Consider the following 23,854-nt stretch of genomic DNA (forward strand, 5'->3'; position numbering starts at 1 on the left):
AATGGTAAACAAACTTCTAGCACATCAAATTTAAGTAGGATGGCTCCGCAAAACCATTAACTTTTTTCATGTTAAGTACTCGATACATAGAACACAACATATCAAGGTACAGGTTGGACTGTCCTTTCAAACTGTTCAGTGAAATGGTGGTCCGTTTATTTATAGAGCCACCAGACAGTCAACAGTCTCACAGTCGCTCCCATCAGAGACAAACCCAAATGGCTCCCTTGAAGTGCATCTTCTTGAGCCTAACCCCCCCCCCCCCCCCCCACCCCCAATTTGGGTCCATTAGTTCTGGCTCTTGGAGGGGGCTGAAACCCACCCATTGTCTTACTGCCAGGGTAGCCATTTTGTCTCGTAAATTCCAAGTTCTCTGAATCCAGAATACACTACTTAGGGTGTAGTGTAGCTGCTAGTGTCCTTCCCAAAGTTATAATACTCCTCCATGTCATCCATGTTGGCTGTAGTAAGTTTAGTAAGGTTTTGAGAGCCGCTATTGTCCATACTGTCAGGTGATGCAAAGCCAAAGTTGTCCTCTGAGTATTGCCCCTGGCCTTCCATTTCAGGAAGGTTATCTGTAAAAAAAAATATAAACAAAGCATTTACTAAGCAGCACTGAATCTGGCAGTGAGAAGAACAACCCCCTGCAAAACCACACCTAATAGTGTATAGATGGATAGGCACGTGAATAAAACAAGGATAGTAAACCTCACCTGGGCCATCTGGTGAGACATCCATGCCATGCTTGACCTTCATGTGTCGGCTAAGGTTGCCCTTCAGGTTGAACTTGCTGGAGCAGTAAGGGCACTTGAAGGGTTTGCTGCCAGCATGGAGGTGCATGTGGCCCAGGAGGTTGTACATTCTGTTAAAGGACTTTCCACACACCTGGAAAACAATAAAGGACACTTTATCTATTTTCTGAGTGTCTCTAACAGACATAAACTGCAAATATAGACTTTTCGTCAGGTCTGCAAACGCCTTAGTAAGCAGAGATTTGTTAAAACGTTTGTTGACCGGGAGAGAGTCAAGTGGCTGAGCGAGCTAGTAATCAGAAGGTCGCTGGTTCGATTCCCGGCCGTGACAAATGACAGTGTGTCCTTGGGCAAGGCACTTCACCCTACTTGCCTCAGGAGAATGTCCCTGTAATTACTGTAAGTCGCTCTGGATAAGAGCATCTGCTAAATGTAAATGTGACCGAGACCATAGTGTATATTTGGTTTCTTATATACTACAACAAAAATCTGGCAGAAAAACGAAAAAGCAGACGCCCTGTTGTCAAAATCTCCAAGGCAACCGTTGCTAGGTCCGTAAAAACGTTTGCAGACCTCTGCGAACTTTCAGAAGTCTGCAAACAGTTTTGCGGACTTCTTAGAACTTCTCTGGACCAATAAGAACAGAGTATTGGTCTAATGAAGAATAATAGTATATAAGAAACATGGATACCACTTCAACACTATCAATGTCCCTGGAGTTACATTTGACCTCACCTTGCATTTGAATGGTTTGACCGGTAGATGGACGATCATGTGGGTTTTTAGGGTCTGCTTTTGGATGAAGCTCTTGAAGCAGACGTGACACTGGAAGGGCCGGATGCTGTTATGAATCAGCATGTGTCTCTTCAGGTTGGCAGACAGCGTGAACTCACGTGAACACACATCACACTTGTGCCCTTTCATGCCCTGACAAACACAAATATAAAAAAGGTCAATCAGGAGGGGGGATCAAACACCAAATACAGCTGCAAATTAATTTCACATTTAGGACAAAATAACAGGTGTAGTTAATAGAAAAAATAACGGATTAATTATATATTTTGTTTGTGTTGTCTAGTTTATGAAGATCAAAGACTCATATATTTTCTTATTTTGACTACCAATCCTGCCAGACATCAGTCCAGCTGTCACTCCACCCACTGTATGTTCTCAAACCATTTCCCTAAACCACCACCAGGAGGAGCAGTGACTGCCAGTCTCACTGCCAGACAAATAATCACCACAAAGGAGAACACTCTCACTGCACTGGGTTTATCGTTGGCTCCTTTTAGATTTTTAAGCACTCATAAAGCTAGAAGCCCACATTCTATACACTGTTTCATGTTGTGGACTGCTGGAAATTACTACAAGACTCGTGTATTTGTCTTTTGTCTCAGCTAGGTAGGGATGATTTCATCTCATTTTCATGAAGGACATGACAAGGAGGACTAACTTTCCACTTAAGAAGGTCCTAATGTAACACGGGGAACAGACGGCAGATACAAAATCTCAAATGGTATTTGGTCGCCTTCCTCTCTTCATGTCCGTATCTTCGTCTGGATTGGCCAGACAACAGACATATAAGGAAGGGAGATGGCGGAGGACTGTCAGGGCATGTGGTCTTACCTGTCCAGTTCACTTAGATGACTGGAGATGAAGGACAGAAGATGAACAAAGGAAGCCCATTGGACAATTGAAGTGTTGCCTTCCATTTGGCGCTCCCGTTTTTTTTGTTTTTTTGGTCGCTCGCCACTGTAATTCATGTCATAAACAAACCTAACAGTCTACAGACTATGTACAACACATTACATTACACTGTGTGGCCACAGCAGTCATTGAGTCTGAATGGGAGCGATGTCCGGCGGTGTCAGTACCTTATGAGTGAGCGAGTGCTGCCGGAGGTGGTGGAGCTGCACAAACTCCAGGCCGCACTGGGAGCAGGTGTAAGGCCTTGGGCTCTGGTGCTTCAGGAGATGGTTTTGCAGCTGGCTACGGTATGCAAATGACTTGTTGCACTCGGTGCACTGAAAGGTGTGGGGCCCCTGGTGGCTGGTCTGGTGGCGCTTGAGGTGGGCGTACGTGGGGAACTCCATGCCGCACTGCGAGCAGACGTGACAGCGGCCGCGCTCGTGTTTCACCTCGTGGGCCCGCAGCTCGCTGGGGTAGGCGAAGCCTCGGCGGCAGAAGCGGCAGCTGTAGGGCTTGACGTCCGAGTGTTGCAGCATGTGCCTCTTCAGGTGGCTGGTCTGGGTGAAGCCTTTCTTGCAGACGGTGCACTTGTGAGGCCTGGTGCCCTGGTGGGTGAGCAGGTGGGTCTGGAGGTGGCTGGGCTGCTTGAAGAGCTTGCCACAGTGGGGGCATGCGTGCGGCTTGATGCCGTTGTGGCCCAGGATGTGGGTAACCAGGTTGTACTTGGACGTGTACGACTTGTCGCACATGCGGCACTTCCAGCGTTTCAGGCCGTCCCCAACGTCCACGCAGTAGGACTCGTCGATCTGGATGTTAATGTCCAGGCGGTCGACCCTCCGGCCGCCGTGGCGCCGGTGAGGAGGAGGTGCTACACTGGCTCCGCTCCCGTTCGCCTCCACGCCCTCGCTCCACATCATGCCCTGGCTGTTCTCGTCGTAGTCTCCTGCCATGCCCATCTCTCCGGAGTCGTAGCTCCCCACCTCGGACGACTGGAAGTAGCTGCTCATCTCCTCCTCCTGACCGGGCTTCATCATGCTGTTCCCGTGCTCCACCTCCTCGTTTTCCACCCGCCCTCGGCTGGGCCCCATGCCCCGGTGGTGCCCCTGCGCACCCCGGTGTGCCGTCTCTGCTCGGTGGCTCACCTGCGCCGGAGCGTGTGGATGAGCGTTTGCCTGCTGGGTTTGCGCGTCCCTCTCACACTCTGAGCAGTTTTTGTGGGCGCCTCTTAGGGTCGCCGGGTCCACTTGCACCAGCCCTCCTCTGGGAGCAAGGTTATTCAGCATGTGAACACAGGACGTCAGGCCGGAGTTCACCACCTCCCCTTTAACATGGGACGATCCGTCTATGTGGACTCCTGGATGGCGGTCAGGCCCTACCATTTTTCCGTCTGGGGGAGGCCCCTGCCACCTCCTCTGGCTGCAACTGGGCTGCATGTGGCCTTCTTCTCCTATGTTGTCTCCGAGATAGTCTCCGTTGGCCCCTATTAATTGGTCTGCGTATTCGTAGTCGACTCCGTCTACTGGGGGTGCGGGCGATTCTTTGGGCTCTCCAGTGTAGAATCCGTTGGGGGCAATAGTGGCACCAAATACTTCATTCTGTGATATGAGACCCAGAACAGCGGCCTGGGCCAGAGACAGCACTACTACGGGGTCTGTCTGTGTGCCCGCGTCCACCTGCCTGGCCATCACCTTGGGCTCACATCTATCCAGGCGCCGGCTCGCCTCCTCCTGAAACACACACACGCACACAGTCAGTCATCACTGCAGGGGAGCAATTAGGCCGTCTTCACAATCGAATGTATTCTGGCAAATTAGGCCTAGGTGTCAACAGCAAAGGGATTCCAGGATTGTCTCTCTCTCTCATCCTAGGCAATTGTAGGGGAAAAGACGTATGCATATGTACAGGAAGACTTCTTTGGCACAGCAAGCGCTTACTGTTATTTCAGCCTATTTTGAAGCTTTGTGTTCAGAGGCCATCAATAACGAGAGTCAAATTTAGGAAGAGGGAAAAGGCAGAAGCCATCAAACATCCCCCTTAGCAATCTCACCCTCACTAATACTCTTATTATCACTGCTTTATAAGGAGACAACATGCTTAAAAACAAAATACTAATAAATACATTAAATGCAAAAACAATTCTGATGTCAAAAGTAAGCCTTGAATATCTATGGCTGGTGATACCAGCATCCCAAATAAAGTACCCAGTCTGTAGAAATTAATTAGAGATGTGTCCTTTATGTACACAGATGAAGTAGATCTTAGCTGTCCTTCTATCAGAATGTTTCATTCAGTCGACCACCGATTCACCTACTTCCAAATGCTCTCTTTCACAGTTAAGCTGGATGTCAGGAGAGACTAACTGCACCTGTCAGTTCTTTAGGTGAACATCTATAGGAAGTCTGCTGGGCAACACTTTCAGATGCTGACTGTGGATGGACTAGAACTGTGGATGAAGAATACATCTCAGATCGCAGAAATAATAAAAACTACAAGAAACCACATCCTAATCCTCTCTGTTTAGTGCACCAATGGGAGGCAGTGGATGTGGGGGGGGGGGTATACTTGATGGTATACTCACTCACTCATTCACTCACTCACAGTCAGAGAAAAAGAGAACAGAGAGAGAGACAGGGCAAGAGACATAGAGAGAGAGACAGAGAGAGACAGAGGGAGAGAGAGAGAGAGAGAGAGATAGAGAGAGAGAGAGTGCAAGAGAGAAAATGAGTGAGCACAATAGACAGAGAATAGAATATAAGAGAGGGGGAGAGAATATGAGAGAGAGGGGGAGAGAGAAAGAGAGGCAAAAACAGAGAGGGAGAATGAGAGAGCAGGATGAGAGAATAGAAAAGGGGAGGGGTGAGAGAAAAAAAGAAAAATGAAAGAGAGGTGGAGGGAGAGGAGAGTGAGGGAGAGATAAGGAGAGGAGGGGGAGGGGAGGGGGAGAGGGGGAGGGAGAGAGGCAGAGAGAGAAAAGAGAAAGACACTGGTGAGGGAGGGAGAAAAAGAGAGGGAGGGGTAGAGAGGGAGGGAGGAAGGGAGAGAGAAAAAGGGAGGGCAGAGTGAGAGAGTGAGAGGATGAGAGAGGCGGGAGGGGGAGAGCATGGCAGTGAGCAAAAGAGAGCAAGAGAAAGAGAGAAACGAAAAGGGAGGGGGAGAGAGGGAGAGGCAGTAAGAAACAGAGAGAGAGAGACAGAGAGAGAAAGCGAGAAGGGGAGAGAGAGACAGAGAGAGAAAGCGAGAAGGGGAGAGGGAAACAGAGAGAGAGAGAGAGAGAGAGAGAGAGAGAGAGAGAGAGAGAGAGAGAGAGAGAGAGAGAGAGAGAGAGAATGACAAAATGAAAGGCAGACAAAATGAAAGATTAAATGATGAAGTGAAAGAGACAAGAGAGAAACAGGAACAGAGAGTTGAAAGAGCCGAAAGCTGTTGGGACTGATAACGTGTTAAAGCAAGAAAAGTCTTACCTACAAGGTAGGCAAACATATTAACGACAACTTTGTCAGATACATTTCAAAGAATTGTTAAGGAGCGTTTTGTCCTTTCTCAACTCTTAATGCTTATCTATGATAATAACTAAACTACCACTTAACATGCCATGGGTGAATACCACTGCTACCATGCCAAGAAACTCACCACATTCCTCCTGTTGTGATGTTTCAGGTGCTTTAAGGATCTCATTCTTCAATGCGAGTGAGTGAGAGAGAGCTGTGTTCTGCTCCTATTTATGCGAGGAGAGGGGGGCGGGCCCTGTAGCTCCTCCCCCCTCAGACGGTTTCAGTAGTGACTGTGGTAAAACCTACACTTGTGCTCATACAAACATATGCAAACACCCACATGTAAACATCACTCATAAATGTATATATCTAGAGCCACAGAATACACATGTAGAGTACACAGAATCCATTACAAACAAAGGTATATCATGCAAATAGGCTGTTTGAAAGTCAAGCAATAGATCAGTATCTCAAAAGCTGCAAACACAACAATACAGAAACACGGGAGTCGCAATCAACACAGTGTCCATCTTTGTATAAATATTCCTCTGCCACCTAGCCTTCAATTGCTCTATGCTTCTTCCTCTCCCTTCATCATTTATTTTCTCCCCCCAGCACCCCCCCCTTCCCCCCACTCTCCACATCTCCCCCCCCTCTCTCTCTCTTTTCAGTCTCTCTCATATTTCAAGTTGATGAAGATAGGGTTATGAGAACATGAAAGTACAGAGAGATTATTTCATGCAGACTTGGATACAAGTATATGGCAAGAGAGCTGAGAGAGGGAAGGGGAAGAGAGAAAGAGATATAGAAGGTGACTGACAAGGAGAGGAGCAAATGGAGGAGAGAAGAAAGAGAGAGAGGTGGAGGGAGAGACGGCAGAGAAGGGGGAAGGGAAGGAAAGAACACTGAAAAAAAGGGAGAGAGGGAGAGAGAGAGAGAGAGAGAGAGAGAGAGAGAGAGAGAGAGAGAGAGAAAGGGCGAGAGAGAAAGAGAGGGGGGGGATGGGAAGAGAGGAACAGAATGCGGTAAAAAAAGAACAAGAAGAAATGGAGGATAGAATGAAAACAGACAGAGGCAGAGTGAAAAGAGAACATTGAGATTATATCCAAACCAGAAAGAGGTAAGCATTCGACCTGTGTGTTTATCTTCGGCAACTCTTAACGATGCACCAAATTCATTGTCAACATGTTCAAGTGAATTAAATATACAAAGGCCCAATTAAGATGCTGACTGATGTATATAGACTAGGCCTAATTTTCCGCCACCTTCCTGTTTCTTCAGAAGAGCCAACCAGACAACAACGTTATTTGAGAAACATTTGATAACCAGTCAGTCGTACCCCTGAGCGCCGAAAGGTCACATACACATGACAGACACAAGAGTAGTGTTGTGTGGGCCACAGAAACACCTATCTGGGCTCTTCAGAAGCCTGTTTGGAGGTGGACATAACCTCTGTCTCGTGTCACCCTTCCATCATGTCAACCATGGTGGATTAGCATCCAAGGTTACGAGCAGGTGTGTGGAAAGGACCTACCAGAACTCAAACCAAGGCCAGTAATACTCCAAGCCCAACCATTGCCTCAGGTGCAGGTTTCGCCAAGCACCTTTGGAGAGACACTGCCATACATTTATTAGCGTGCTCTGGCCTTGAGTAAAACCCTTGATTGCGGTCATTTCAAACAGCAGCCACGTATAGGTTGTCTGTGAGAGACAGACCAAATAAACGTTCAGTTCTTCAGGATGCTGTTCCACGGTGAAACTGAACCTTAAAAATGACTACAACATTAAGGTAAGTAAGTTGGTCTTCCTGGAATCCGTTTGAACTTCAATGCAGTCTGAGCGCATTGGTTTAAAACCAAAACATACAAAAGGCATGGCTGTCAGGTGTCAAAGTGTGAACTCAAAAACAGGGCGGCCATCTTTGTTTTCAAGCCCCCAGAGACGGGGCAGGATCTCAAACCTGTGAGTATGTGAGGGATCTGTAGAATCCTCCCAGCTGATGTCAGATAGAAGACGGAAACTGTCCAAATATGTCATTTGTCTGTGAACCTGGGTGTGGAGGCAATCACCTGGTTCACGTAGTTTACATTCCTGGAGGTATGACTCCTCTTTTGTGATAGTCTATTACTAGATACCAATTGAATAAATTTACCATTGCCATGTAAACAACAACCTCTATCATGTAACATCACCAAGACATCAATGCAGTGGGTTTGTGGGACAAAATGTATATACATACACAAATAGGGTATTCAACCTTTTGGGGGTATAGTTGGATGCCAAATGACATTGGCAATTGTTCCATTTATATGAATTCATTTAAAAGCTGAAATGTGTAACATTCCATAAAACGTTTTATCAAAACCAATGTCTCATGAAATTGTAAATATGTGTAAAGAAAGTTTATCATGAATATTTTGAGTTTGTAAAACAACAGGATAGAGAGAACATGGAGGAAAGAGGAAAGCAGGGAGGATAAGCTAGAGAGGACAAAATGGGGGCGTAATAGAGGAAGCACAGAGAGAGAGAGAGAGAGAGAGAGAAAGAAAGAGAGAGAGAGAGAGAGAGAGAGAGAGAGAGAGAGAGAGAGAGAGATAGAGAGAGAAAGAGGGAGAGAGAACAGATGATTGCATGGAATGAAAGAGGGATTGAGGGGGGAGGGAGGGGAGGAGATAAAGAGAACAGGGAGGGGAGGGGGAGTGAGTGAGTGAAATGGTGGAGTGAGAGAGAGAGAAAAGAGAGAGAAAATGAGAGGCAGCAGCAGTGGGGGAGGGGAGAACGGTAGAGAGAGCGCGAGAGAGCTAGAGAGAGAGAGAGAGAAAGAGAGAGAGAGGAGATGGGGGCAGGGAGCAACGTGAGAGAGAGAGAAAGAGAGAAGGAGGGGCAGGGTGCAACGTGAGAGAGAGGAGGGAGGGAGAAAAGAGAGGGGGGAGGGAGGAGAGAGAGAGCAAAAGAGGGAGGGAAAGAGCAAGACAGAGAGAGAGAGACAGACAGAAAGAGAGAAGGGAGGGGAAGAGTGAGATGGAAACCGAGAGCAAGAGAGAGAAAAAAAAGAGAGAAAAAAAGATAGAGAGCTATAGAGAGGAAGAGAGAGGGGGGAGGGGAATGGAGAGGGGGAGGGAGGGGGAATGAAAGAGAGAGAGAGGAAAGAGGAACAGAAAGAAGAGGGGGAGGGGAAAGAGAGAGAGAGACAGAGAGAAAAAGAGAGGGAGGGAGGGAGGGAGGGAGGGAGGGAGGGAGGGAGGGAGGGAGGGAGGGAGGGAGGGAGGGAGGGAGGGAGGGAGGGAGGGAGGGAGGGAGGGAGGGAGGGAGGGAGGGAGGGAGGGAGGGAGAAAAAGAGAGAGAGGCAATAGAAATCGCTAGCTCTACAAAATGTGGTTACACAAACATGGCTGTAACAAAAACAGCTTAATACACTAACAATACTACAATTGGTTTTAACCCATGTATTAACCAATAAAGCATTCTCTAGTTCCTGAATTCAAAAATAAAAATAGGGTGATCGACACAGTCTGTACTTTCCATAGACAAGGTTCTGGTGTCAAGAAACATCCTTCAGGTGTAGTCTATGTTCAGTGCTGTTTCAAGCTCAAACCGAAAGGGGGACCGTGAGGTATACTATGCCTTAGATTTACTATGCTAAACATTACAAATCAGACATAGTCTGATGTCAATGAATATAGGCTAGACATGAGACTAAGTCCCACAGAATTGGTAGAGTAGAACATTTAACCTCAAATGAATGGTTGAAGATGTCACCGACTTAATTCACAACCCTGATTGTAATGTGTCTCAGAGGGGAATCCAAACACAGGCCCTTCCACCTTGACCTTTAGATCCCGGTCACCCAGTCCATGAACCCACTGTTTCAGTTAGCTTGTTCAGCTAGACACTGCTAAAGGCTAAGTGTAGCCTAATCAAAATAACCAATTGTGTAATGAATACTATTTAACGTAATAAAAGCTATTTCTCTCAGCTCTGCTTTCCCCATATCTTCCATCACTCCTTATTCATGTTTCCATGGCTACACCCTTTTCTTTCACTCCATTTCTCCCCCAGTTCATATGACACTATCTGAACACAGCAACTTCTCCATCTCAACTGACACTGACTTGGGACATTTAGCTGTGTTCGGTCCTCCCACAGTCCTAGCTAGCCTATCCTGCAACACTTAAACTTATAGAACTTGTTGTTTCTTATGTAGCCCTTAGTTATTAAACCTATCCATTTCAACTTCTCAATTACAGACTGAGCTAGTTGATATTAAGTCAGGCAGCTGTCACAATTATCCTACACATCCCACATAGCAGCATGGGGCACTGACATACCATAGGCTAATAAAACTAAACTAAAAACAACACTGAAAGTATTTTGGGTTTTACAGTGTCAATTAGGATGCGGTCATTCACCAGAAGATGTAGCCTAGTCTAAATTACGGTATCTAGTAGCCTTAGCTAACAGTCCAGATAACAACATCTACTGTTGGTACTTGCTCAACAAACATCCCCCAGTGGGACCATTGTGATGATGCTACAATAACAGTTCCACAAGGGTGACACAGAGCCATGACAAAAAGAGCAGTCATTGACAGAGACAGAGAGAAAGAGAGAGAGATAGATAGAGAGCAAGCTAGCTACAATGGTGGTAGGGTAAGCATGACATTTCCAGACATTCAGCAAAAAAAAAAGTTACCTGAATAGACATGTAGACAATACTTGTACCTTGAAAGGTAACATAAGCATAGTCTAGAAGTTGTGCAGTGTGATATTATGCTGTAAACTATACACTTATTTTCTTTTGAGATTTTTAGAGGGCCTACACAGAAAAACGCATTAGGCTATTTATGAGATTTCAAATCAGTGTTAGTACAGTTGTAATACGTGCCTCAGCGCCAGATCATTCAGGTAGGTCATCATTTCAGGACAGAGAGCAGCAACAAATGATAAAACACTTGGTGCAAACAGCTAAAATCAACATTGAAGGTACAGCAACACCAACATTGTCCTACAATTCCCCAGACATGGTAGATAGTGAGTTTAGCCAAGGATTTACCATCCAGGGCAGGCCTACATCTGGCTGGATTTGGAGGGATTGAGACCACTTGCCAAGACAACCTAGAATAACGACCTCGACCCGCAAAAGCCTTTTAGAAGCTATTAAGCCAGACCAGCAAAACAAGAGATTTTACATCAGCATAGCACACAGACACACTTAAGGTTTTTCACCTAACTTACCAACAATTGTGTTTTTCAGATAGCCTATCAACACAACTGCTATAAAATACTTGCTTACATACTTTGTGTGCTTACAAACAAATCTGCTATAATTCATCTAGGTTTCGTTCAGCATGACTGACCAACAGGCCCCTAACTCTGGCCATCATTCTAGAATCGTCATAGTCCCTTTAACCCTGCCTTCTATGCAAAGCACAACAAACTGCTGATGCCATAGTGCACTCCTTCAATCCCTTTGCCCAAAATGATATTGCAAATTACACACCAAGCAGAGCATTAATTTGTTTTCAAGCTTTTCAGAATAGTACACTGCAGTATAATAATATAACAACACTTGATGCAAATAATGTGTTTAGTGGCATTGAATTGTTGAGGCACCTGGACATATCTGCAGCTCACATCCAAAACCTAGGAGGAGACAACTTCAGAATTCTAAGACCTGTAAACAAACTGAGGGCCAAAAATACCTTAATTTGTACATTCAATTTTTCCTCATCGGAATTTGTATTCCACTTTAGTTGTTTTCACATGCCTGGTGTGGTCATGATTCCATTCACTAATACTGGTTTTGAGCTCTATGGATATCCTAATAAAACATTTAGCTGGACTCAAGTACAGAAGTCCCGGGTACAACCTTATGACACTGAGCTCTGGGCTACAACGGCTGTAATATGTAGCTGGACAGACAGTGACGCATATCAGTCTTCATTCAACCAAGCAGCACAAGCATTATTTGCTGGCAACGTTTTGGTACAATGCGAGGCAGCCCCCCCACCCCCCACCCCCCACCCCCACCTATGTTATAACATGTTTAATAACTACCTACCAAAAAGCAATCATGAAACAGTCGTTATAGAGCAGCAGATTTGTTCAATCGGTTGGTCATTAAGTCTATTCCTCTGAACATGCGCTGTATCTTTAAAAAGGTCGACAACTTGACAGAAAACTTTGTTCAAGACGGGCCTACAGAAGACTGCTTGAGCTCGGCCTCTTAGTCGCATAGAGGGCATATTTTGGTGATGGAGAGAGGCGGACGAGTGTGGCCTGTGGTAGCCTACTCCTTTATGCGTCTCTTTTTCATTCTCTCCATCCCCCTCGCGACGCCATCTGTTTGTGGCATGAGAGAATGTGGAAGTAAGAAAAGGCGACATTTTGACTCTAGTACTGACCTAGATGGGCAATTGTTCACAATGCGATCATAAACCGTCACCAATATCACGAAACACAAACGTCAATGGATTGAAAAAATAGCGGTGCATTCATAAATATGTTCGGTGCTGTAGCTAGTTAGGAATTTGGTTAAGTTAGCTACGATAGAAAACACACTCGCTTCGCCGGCCGGTGGTGCATTCGGTCTCTATTTCCACCTATCATAAAATCTACAACTCACCTGGTTCCAAAAGCGGTGTATGGTGGCGAAGTAATTATTGTAATTTCTTATATTAAAAAAACAGTTTGCAACGGTGGGTCCCCGTTGTGTGTAGCAGGAAGGAAGGAAGGAAGAAGGGAATGAAAGAGGGGTGACGTGAATGAATAAACAAGTGAGCTCCTCCTTACTGCCAGAAGTAAAACAGGAATGCTGTTTAGTTAGAGCACTCTGTCTTTTTTACTTAGGCCTACATTTTCAACTATAAATTAAAACAAACAACTCGTTTTTTTAATCTGGATTTTTTTTTTTACATAACAGATACGTATAATTTATTGTATATCTGTAAACAGAATACAGAATAGTTCAGAAACACATACTACCATAATAACGTCTAACTTATGATATTATGATAGCAATGGTTTTGATAGCGATATTTTTCACGATTTACAGTATCTGTCCCAGCCGCAAATAGTAGAGTACCACTAGATGGCGCTATGTTTATTTTGCCTACAAAATGTCAGGTCAGGAGAGATTGGGCAAGGCCCAGACCACAGGAATTCTAATTCGCTCATTCAATTTGTGTCGACAAAAATGTAGAATACACCAACCTAAGGTAGAACTGTTTTGTAATGTTATTTTTATATATATATAATATCACTGTGTAGGATTTACACAAATGTACATCTTTCTGGCATATCGTTGTATGTACCCACACATGCACACACATGCACAGATTTTCTTTTTTAACATAATGGTACAGACACTTAAAGGTGCAGACGGCATTTTTCATTAGCACCGCAAATTATGGACTTTTAACATCTGAAACACACCAACAACAGACACACAAATGGTCACAAACACACCTGTAACAGTAGTATTAAATCCACCTTAGTCAATATTCCTATTATAACTGTAGATATACTGTCAAATCTAATACCATTTTACCAAAAATCAATTTGACCAAATTCTTAAATGTACCAGTTCATAGAAGAGACACCAGAGGGCACAAAAGCTCTATGCATGTTGCGTACTCTTGTGGCAAATTCAACAAGCAGGCCAGAATGAAGACTTGTGTGAATGAGACAATTGAGTCAGTTTATTTTTAAATGTTACCTTTGACCTTGTGTTGAGTTTCTTGTGTTGTCATAAGCATCGTGTTACAGCAAAAGTAAATCTCTATAGCAATCATTAAAGTTGGTATTATTCCAGATGTAAGGTTACCAGTGAAATAGCATAAAAGTATTGGCAGTATGATTGACAGGTGTTTTTATTTTATCAAGACAGACCGATGCCCTACAATTGTGAGTGGTTCAAGTGTGTAGAGAATGTCAATATCTGATATCAGTCAACTTGGTGCAGTCTGAGACTTTATTGATCATTTTGCAACCAATTCAAGGGTATCCAGAAATTGTAAGAGTGAGGACATACTGTACAGTACCAGACAATTGTCCTTTCATCGGTTAAGCATAGTATTATGTGATGCACAGTTATGACCTTGGTTATATAATTTTCTTGCAAATAATTGTCTACTTAAAGCCCTTGTTAACTCACAATGTTTATATTTGATCCAATACTGCATGATGGCAAATAATTTACAAACAACATTAACATGCTAAAATGTTTTAACAAAATCAAATAAATCTGTCTAAAACCTTCCCTTTGTCTTACAGTTATATATGTGAGGTTTATGGATCTGATGGTGATAGCTGTGTCTCATTTTAATAATTAACGACAATTGGTTTGAAAATTGCAGTCAAACGTTGCGGCCACATCCAAACTACAAGACAACAACATCCCGCTCTCCTCTCGGCCATGTCTCACATCTGACAAATTTTCTGACTTTTCACAAACATTAAATGTTTTTGTTTGCCTTTTATAAAAAAAAATTAAAGCACAAATAGACATGTCCCTGCGGATAGCTGTGTAGGCGAGCACATTTGCCCTGCTGTCTAGACCATGATTAAGATCCGCCTCATCACCCTGTACTTCACTTTGGCTGCACTTGCTTTTTCAGTAAATATATTATGAGAAGGTAGACTTGGCAGCTGAACATGCCATTAAATTCTGTCCTCTATTTGGAAATGCATTGATCTGAATGAAAAGATTGCTGGGCCATGGTCCAGCATTTAAATGTAATGATCATCATTAACTGTAAGTGTCTGTATTATGGTAAAGTCCAGGCGGTTTCATGTCATCCTGTAAGGTGTTATAGTGAGTGTGGTATTTGAGATGATTTTAGGGAATATGTAGTTTAAGGGCCCAGGTTAAGGTCAGAGTTCTAGACTTCTGTGACCTTTACCGTTTTTTTTTACTTTCCTTCCCCCAAAAAATTGAAAGAAAAAAAATTCAACCTGACGACCGCCATCAAAATATGTGACCTCTTGTGCCAAGATACAGACACACCGCAAAATGTTACTATAGGCCAACATTTGTTGGCACCTGGGATTGAACACTCCACCTTCCACATCTCAAGCACTACCACTATCAGCTACCCTAACTGAAAGCTAGCTGGGTACTGGCCGGGATTTACAGAAAATACATTTTAGGGGGTGTGCATTTCTGGGCAGGGCTATGTTGGGCCTTGCCAGGAATTGCACCCCCTGCTAACTTTGACTAGGAAAGTGTGAGATGCCTGAAACCTACTGTGGTTACTCATAGTAGTCCCCTTCGATATGCAGTAAGAATCATTTGATGCTAAGATATACGTAACAAAAATTAAAGGGGGGGTTAAGGTTAGCCACAGCCCAACCCTGAACCTGTTTTTAGGGTTGGGGTTTAGGGCCCGGGCTACGGTTAGGGTTAAAGTTCTAGACTGCCGTGACCTTTACCGTTGGTCTGGCCCTGGTACCAGACCTCCCCCTATCTCTCCTGTAGGCCGAGACTTAAACAGTCTCAGGAGGACAAAGAGCGGCAATGACTAAAACGCTAATACTCAATGCATAAGTTATGGATTTCGCTGAGATGTGTCATAAAGAACAAACCTGGACTTTGGAATCATTTACATTTAGTCATTTAGCAGACGCTCTTATCCAGAGCGACTTACAGTAAGTACAGGCATTCCCCCGAGGCAAGTAGGGTGAAGTGCCTTGCCCAAGGACACAACGTCAGTTGGCACGGCCAGGAATCGAACTGGAAACCTTCGGATTACTAGCCCGATTCCCTCACCGCTCAGCCACCTGACTCTAATTCGGACATACAGATGAACAGTGTTGATTGACAGAGCTGTTTGCCTGGCTGTGTTTGCTATTCATAATACTGGTTCATGCACTGCCTCTCTCAGCTGCAGGCTTGTTTTATTAGGGTGTAACAATATTACCTCATGCGTCCTCTACAGGCCTCTGTGTTTTTTCCAGGGATGTGCGGGGCGTGTTTGGGGCAGCTGAAGTTCACATGCTTGCTACTCATCAAGTCCCCAAAGAAGCCAGCTGTATGCTATCTATCTATGTATCTGTCTATCTGTCTATCTGTCTATCTGTCTATCTGTGTGTGTCTGTCTGTCTGTCTGTCTGTCTGTCTGTCTGTCTGTAGTCTGTGTTACTGCTCATAATACGTACATTTCAAGGGTTGCAGGCCAAGTGTGTGTGTGTGTGACCTATAGGACTGTTGTGTGAATTCCATAGGGGAGTTCAGGATGGTTTAAGAATCCCACAACCATTAGAGAGAGCTTAAAATAACCACAGTGCCCCCCCCCCCCCCCGCCTCCACCCCCCTTACTGTGAGAGCAGTAATTACTGTAACACAATGGCATCCAACTCCTACAGTGTCCACCTGCATGGAGCCCCACACTGACAGGAAAGGGTAGAAGTATTTCAGGAGTGTGTTCAGGAATATCACACACTCTGGAAACCACAGGCAGTCAACAGTGGGTCTTTATAGTTGCAGTCATTTACGTAATTGTACTTAGTACACAGGGTCATCATCAGGACAATACAGACCAGTGAATACTTTTATTGTCACTCAGGACATGACATCATACAGTATTTCCTAGCGCTTAAACAGAAAATATACCATGATTGGAACACATTTTCTACATATCTCACCTTAATCTGCTTTGGATTTCCTGGTTTCTTTAAGCCACATTGTCAGGCTTTCAACAAAAGACAGTTATCTAAGTTGGTTGCTCCACTTTCTGATGGAGCTTCAGTGAACTGTATATGGCTATTGGCTAATGTGTTTTTCTACCATAAAGAAACTGGCCCCATGTCTGTGAAGGAAATCCTCATTACAAGGATTTGAACAATAGCATTGACCTGTCAGTTTCCTTGAAAGCGGTAGTTTGTAATCAGCACTAACAGGAGAAACTCTATGCACTTCATTGTTCACATGGCACCTTTTCTCTGTCGCCTCGGTACCCTGATCACTAAATAGAACTTTTTAGTACATTTTTTTCTTTCCTTGAACAGATTGGTAATGAGTAGTGTACATGCCCATTATGTTTACTGACTCATTTGACCAATCAAGCCTCGAGGTAACAGAGTTCAAAGCAATTACTGTCATACAAAAAAGTATTGGTCGTGGGGATCGTTTCAGAGCTGCAAAAAAATTCTCCCCATAGAACAGAGAGTGGGTTTTTAGTAAGAAGTTGCATTATGATGAGTAGTGGGAGACATTTTTTAAATGTGTCAGTTAGATTGGGGAAAGACAGTTCCTTTGAAGTCTTATGAATTAAAGCTGAGACATCAAGCCATGTCCTAAGGGACAGAGGACAGAAAGAGGACTCTAACGGCAATCAAAGTGGCTTTGAAGTGCTATGCACAGTATAAAACCTTACTTGAAAATGTTTAAAAACCAAAAGGACTTCAACTCTTCTCCTTGTTGCAATTGAGTCTTGTGGAGTCACTGTGGTTTCTCTGATCCGTGGGCAGCTTACTTATGAGTCTTGTTCGACAGGGGAAAGAAACAGGATTGGTTCTTGCAACAGTGGAGGGTGGATATCTGTCTACAGCTTTGATAGAAACATAGTGATTCATTGGATGACAGAACATAAGCTGAGCACCTGTTTGGTCTCTCCCCCTCTCTTTGAAGAGAGACTGTTTACTGCCTGAGGTGAGCCCAGTGCAGGCATTGCTTTTGTTTGATGTGGAACTTTCTTTTGAGTAGGGAAAGTACATCTCTTTTGGACTCTTTCTCTCTGTACTTCCAAAAAAGGGACTTTATTATTTTTTATTTAACATGAGACATCCAATTTAAGACTCAAGTTTTAATTTACTAGTATGCTTTCAGTAAAATGTTTACGTTGTTTAAATTCTTAGAAAATCTGTATTAAAGGCAGGGCATCTAATGTTGTTGTTCCCTAAATACACTTCACATCTTGATGGCAACCAATACATATAAAGGTTTGACGGTAAAATTAAATCAATCCGACATCTGTGGGCGTCGTAAGACTGTAATAAACACAACCAATCCTTTGGCCGTACCCAAAGGATTGGTTATGCCAACTAATGATTGGACGGACTATCTGTCTCTCTACCTACCAACCTACCTAACCCAGCTTTAATAATGACTTTATGATACACTATCTTTCTCTATTCTTTTACTGTAAAGCTATTAAACCTGTTAAAATGTACATGAAATCTAAATTAAAAGGCAAATTTTTATCAAAGAACAATGTATGCAGCACATAAGAAACTTCAGGTATATGGTGGTACAATATACTAGTGGATGTGTGTTGACAGGAAATAGTTAAATCTTCCAAGGACCTTTGATATTCTATTTTTTATGAGTCTATGAGATTGAAGAGCTTGTGTTGAGCTGCAGGAGTCAGGTGCAGTGTTCCAGAAGAAAAGTGCAACACACCATAGCCGAAAATATGAGGTGGAACCTTGGAGTGTCTCATGACAGGCCCACCTCATGCCCATGGGAGCATAGTTTCAGAGAAAAACTCTGGGATTTGCTACATGCAGCTGAAAGATACCATCATCTACAGTAGCTGGATATAGAAAAAAAACATGTTTTCTGGAAAAATATTTATTTAGTCTCTCTAGTCCAGTTCTTTCTTGTCCTATTCTTCGCAGAACATGTTTGAGCGAGCAGAGGAAAAGCCAAAAGGACAACAGAAATATAAATGTTTTAATTGAATGTTCCTTGAAAGAGTTTGACCTCATCAGTTTAATTTAAATTTTCATTAATCCTGGACCATTGGAATACAACAATGGCTGTTTTTTTCTTCATTAGTTGATCGGCAACATTCAAACAGGGTGTCTCATAAGGGCATTGGAGAGTAGGAGGTATCAGATATGAGTTAAATCTCATTATAGTAGGACATCTGATCCTGTGGGTCAAAAGATGATTGTGGCCTCAGTGTTCTGTTGTATTCAGCCAATGAGTCATTATTCCCTTTGTCAATCAGTTGTACCCATTAGAAGGCCCCTGACAACCACGTTTCCTTTTACTGTGGACAGTGGCTAGGCATTATGAAGCCATTATCTTTTTTCTTGATCCACTTTGATGCCCCACTTCCTGTGATGTCACAGGAAGCGTATTCTATGAAAACCACAGTGTTTCACAGTCACGTTTGATTTCCCCGTCATTGCATTTGCGTTCATTAAACAGACAACTCTGATTGGTGCAGACTTGTATTACAGTAAAAACAGCAGAGGTGTTCCTGTGTGATCACAGAGTCTGTCACTGGTGGCCCCTTGACAATTATATTCAGACACACCACCATTGGTGTACGGTGTGCATGTTACATGTGTTTTTGAGCTTTGAGGGCTACTATAAAATCAAGGCCAGATGTTTGTAGTCAGTTGTGCACTGTTACATAAGCAAGGAGGCTGTTTTGACTTATCGGGGTCAGATGGCTGAGCGGTTAGGGAGTCGGGCTATTAATCAGAAGGTTGTTGGTTCAATTCCCGGGCCGTGCCAAATAACGTTGTGTCCTTGGGCAAAGCACTTCACCCTACTTGCCGAGGGGAGAATGTCCCTGTACTTACTGTAAGGCGCTCTGGATAAGAGCGTCTGCTAAATGACTAAATGTAAATGTTATAGAAAGCAGAGAAGCTAATGTCTTTACTCTTCTTAATTCAGTTTTAGTATGGATAAACAAATCTGTTTAATGTGACAAGCTTCTCATAAAACTTAACTTAACAAAGTGGTTAAGGGACAAGTTAATAACTTTTGGCATCAACGTCCAGTGATATACTGTACAGTCCCCATGTCATGACCAAAACTATTCATTTCCTGTGCATCCAGTGCATCATCATTTTACATCTGGAATCAAACACTCATTGGGGTTGGGCTAGAGTGACTCTTTCTGTTCAATAACAACCAGTCAGAGCAAGGATTGTTCATTATATGCTCTCCCCCTCTCTCTCTCTCTCTCTCTCTCTCTCTCTCTCTCTCTCTCTCTCTCTCTCTCTCTCTCTCTCTCTCTCTCTCTCTCTCTCTCTCTCCCACACAGATTAACACACACTCACTAACACACACACATTAACACAGACTGTCTCATTTTCTAATTTTCTCCATCGCTCTCTCAGATGTTCATGTGTCCCTCTCACATTTTTCTCATCTTTCACCTGCAGCTTGATAGCTGTTGAGTTGATCCAACAGTAGGCCTGGTCCAAATGCACACAAAAAAAGATGTTAACACTTGCAACAGCTCTCTGAGGCAATGTGATTGTGTAGAAATTAAAAGTTGATATATCAATTCTTTATAGATGAATAATAACCACAATGTCCTCTTGTTTTTGTATGCCTTCCTTGAGGACTGGGTGTGGATTAGGAGGAGAACATGCAGTGCAGATGCTGGCTGTGTCTTTGTGTTCGAATACAGACAGCCTATGTTTCAGAAACAATACTTTTTCAGTCCAATGCTTTCCTCCCTTTAACACCATTCCCAGAAACATGTTACCGTAAAAGCCTCTTTCAGTTCTTAGAGCTGTAACTCCAATTGTTTTGTAATGGCCCCATCTGTTTCCACAGTACATGGATAACACCAACACTGGAAATGTAGCCTCAAAAGTCACAACCATAATGCTTTAAAAGACAGTGCAACTGCAATTTGAATTTGTTGTTGCATGTTTCTGCCCATTTTCCTTTAGTCAATGATGAAGGAGTCAAAATAAATGTTTATTCTTTCATATTATTTTACGATGGGCTTCAAAGCATTGATGCAAACATTTTGCTTTCTCAAGCCTACAGCAACACATTGAAGTTCATGTAAATGTGCTGATCAGGTCATGTTTGTAGAGCAAAATCTGATCAAATAGTTTACTTTCACAGCCTTGTTTTTAGATTTTACTGTGTGATACAGTGTTTTTTTTGGAATTTGCTATGACTCCTGGCAGAATTCAAACATCCTGTCTATTACTTAATCATTCAATTTCACCTGAGGCCTATCCGCAAGGATGAACACCATTACAGGGTGCATAATCTTTCGCAAATGTAATGTAAATCTCTGTATGTTTTCATCCCAAATGACAGGACTCATTTCCACCAGTGTGTCCATGTTCTCTCTCTCCCACGGTTACCATATAAGTCATGCAGTGATTCGGAACATGCAGCCTTGAGAGGGAACTCTAGAACGTCCGATACCCTGGTTGAACACGGAGCTCTGTTCATGCTTAGCCAGGAGGAAGTTGACCTCATCCACATGAGAACTCTCAGATGGCTGACATCACGGGAAACCGATCAACCGCACACACACGAAAAAATCAAGAATCACAGCCAGCCCCAGACATCTGAATCTGTTTCCTCTCCCTGTTGGTGTGTATAGGGTCTCGTCTGCTGGGATGAGGAGGGTGTATATTCAGCCTCGGACAGCCCCGTGCACAATGCGTCTTTGAAATGCATCAGGGGTATCCGCTGTGGGCACCCCTTGACATCACATTGGTTACAATAAGCCAATCAATCGTTAGGCCTTACCCCATAGCGCTATGAATAGGGGTCTGCAGTGGGCTGACAGGTCTTATTAGTTCTTGAGAGTTTATGCCCTTCACACTCAGACTAAAACCAATGTGACCATGCTGACATTTAACACTGACCCTGACAGATTCGACACAGCCAATTATGGAGACCCGCAAGGTCTTGACTGCATTTCCAGTTGACTTGAAAACATCCCTCTTGTTATTGGTTAGGAGTAGGGGAGTTGTCCTATACATAGCAGCTAAAAGGTTGGGGTGACTGAATGCTACAGCATTCAGAGATTGGGGGTTCAAAACGTGGGTGTGAAAATGTGCCAACCTACTCTCTCAGTCATGGTTTCAGGTTTGTAAAGAACTTAGTTTAAGGGAGCAAGTATCTTTTCTCAGTCACCATGAAAATGTTCATAGGCTAATATTAGTATTCACGCTTTAAAAACGTGTTGCTACAAGATTCAACTGATAGCCAAGCATTCCCAGCCTTGCAACCTTATTCAACCTGTTTACAAGAAAAAGACGGCCTCCATCAGCAAAATGCTGCCATAAATCCCTTCAACTTCATCTTGTCTTACACCTGACTAGCTGCACTCCTCTTGAGGGTCTGAGGACAGAGAATCCAGCTGACCTGATCACCCTTCATCTGCTGCAGTGTTGGCGCAGAGAGGCCTTAGGAATAAACTGGAGTTCGCCAGGCTTAAGGCAATCAGCTGTATAATATAGGTGGATCAGGGGCAGCCTAGCCTCTCGTAATCCGTAAAAGGGGAACCTTCCGATTCTTACAGTATGTTGTGGATAGAATTGTATGAGAAATTCTGAAACAAAGATTAAAAAAAAACACTAAAAATAGAGAGCAATAAATACAATGTATACATAACTGAGGTTTGACATATTCTTCTATGGATACTTTTCAGCAGCATTTTTCAAGAGACAAAAGTTTGACCTATAGTATTAAAAGTAAAGTTACTAAATTACCAAGGAAAGTTGAACAGTTGTTTCAGTCAGGAAAGTCCATGTTTTGTCTTTTCCCCAGTTTCCCAGAGGACTATTGTGTGGTTGATTTAGGTCCAAACATCCTGTTCCATCTCTCTCCCTCTCCTTCAGATGAAACACTCCTTCTTGCATCTGCTTGGGCTAGGCTCCTCTTATGGTCCTGAAGAACGTGACCAAGGGAGATCTCTGGTAGACTGTGTGATCTTGTTAAAACCAGAACAATTCGTTCTGCCTGAGGAGAACTGTCTGTTTCCAGCAAGAAAAACACCAATAAGAAAAAGTTCTTATAAGGCAAACTAGGCAATTAAAGCCAATGAGTTATAGGCATGAAGAGACAGTGATGGCCATTCTCCTGACACTTCATTAAATCAGTTGCTGCACAATGTGGGATAGGGCCCCTGGTCTGAATATTGCAATGTACAATGTTTTTGGCCCAACTAAATAAGACAGAGTAGAAACAGCTGGTAGCTTAATATCAACTACTGTTTGAACATACTAGATTTTGATTACAGTTAAAGGACATATGGATTGTATGACAATATTCCATAAGTAAAGACTGAACCCTACAGCTTTTAGAAGCAACACCAGGAAGGACTAGCTTAGTCGGTATTGTAGTGTATTTGCCTTCCATGGAGGAGATTACAAAATAATTTGCAGACTGGACACTTTTGATATTACCCAGAATGCATGATCCTGGCATTTACTGAGGACAATCTATCTTATGGCTGACCTTGACAAAATAATTAAAGTTAGAGTAGCAATTTTTATTAATTGACTTTGTCTGCATACAGATACACTAATTAACAAAGTTGATGTGACACTTGAATGAACTGAATACAAAGCTGTTAGATTTGAATTAGCTAGTTCAGTTTTAGCCCAAAAAGGTTTGTTCAAGGTCACAAGACCAACCTATTTTATTTGCTGAAAATTAAACCAAAGACACTGACTTCTTGGTCAGACTTTACCTCTTAGTTGCTGAAAATACCATATATGACTTTAATAGACCCTGGAGATGTAACCAAACCTTTTATGAAACAGACCTGTGGGTCTCTGGTGGGGTTTCCAAAAAGCCCTCTCTGCCGCATTTGAGCCCTTCCCATTCCCTTGTTGTGGCTGTGCAGGTGTACGACTGGGAAGAGAGAGGAGGCAGATGGAGTCGTCTTTCACAGCAGTGAATCCCCTTCCAAGCAGCCTGGGGGACGAACAGAACAGCCAGTGTACGGAGAGAGGAACCCGGCCACAGAGTTGCCACGGCAACAGAGAAACAGTACACTGTGGTGAGAGAAAGGGATTGTGGGATGATGGGGTTACCGGGGATGGTAGTGGACACCTTTGTGCGTTAATCTGCTCTATAGAACCTTTGGGGAGGGGGAAAAAGAGGAACTGGTGGTGGGAAGTTTCTGTAGAATACGAAAGAGAGAGAAGTCTCCAAGTTTCACTCACTGTATGCTGAGAAATATTTTTCATGTAC

General features: G+C 43.5%; 1 protein-coding gene across 3 annotated transcripts; it reads right to left on the bottom strand.

Moving 5' to 3' along the window:
* Nucleotides 1-287: 287 nt before the first annotated feature.
* znf710b (zinc finger protein 710b) lies at nt 288-12,686 on the bottom strand. 3 transcript variants are annotated; one of them, XM_067248924.1, is made up of 5 exons: nt 12,557-12,686; nt 2,627-4,168; nt 1,488-1,679; nt 714-885; nt 288-575 (listed from the first exon to the last, which is right to left on the bottom strand). In XM_067248924.1, the coding sequence occupies exons 2-5, from the start codon at nt 4,124-4,126 to the stop codon at nt 394-396; spliced, it is 2,046 nt and encodes a 681-aa protein (XP_067105025.1). In that variant the 5' UTR covers nt 4,127-4,168; nt 12,557-12,686; the 3' UTR covers nt 288-393. The 3 variants fall into 3 exon arrangements, with proteins under 3 accessions (XP_067105025.1, XP_067105026.1, XP_067105024.1); XM_067248925.1 differs by having other exon boundaries at nt 12,479-12,560; XM_067248923.1 differs by lacking the exon at nt 12,557-12,686 and adding an exon at nt 6,072-6,116.
* Between the last annotated feature and the right edge of the window lie 11,168 nt (nt 12,687-23,854).

This window comes from Osmerus mordax, chromosome 13, assembly GCF_038355195.1.
Source record: "Osmerus mordax isolate fOsmMor3 chromosome 13, fOsmMor3.pri, whole genome shotgun sequence".
NCBI classification, from domain to species: domain Eukaryota; kingdom Metazoa; phylum Chordata; class Actinopteri; order Osmeriformes; family Osmeridae; genus Osmerus; species Osmerus mordax.

Excerpts from the sequence above, each read along its gene's own strand:
- znf710b (XM_067248923.1), bottom strand. The coding sequence starts at position 6,116 with ATGAGATCCTTAAAGCACCTGAAACATCACAACAGGAGGAATGTG. Across the intron at positions 886-1,487 it reads TCAAACCATTCAAATGCAAG|GTGTGTGGAAAGTCCTTTAA; the intron begins GTGAGGTCAAAT and ends ATTGTTTTCCAG. Across the intron at positions 576-713 it reads TGTCTCACCAGATGGCCCAG|ATAACCTTCCTGAAATGGAA; the intron begins GTGAGGTTTACT and ends TTTTTTTTACAG.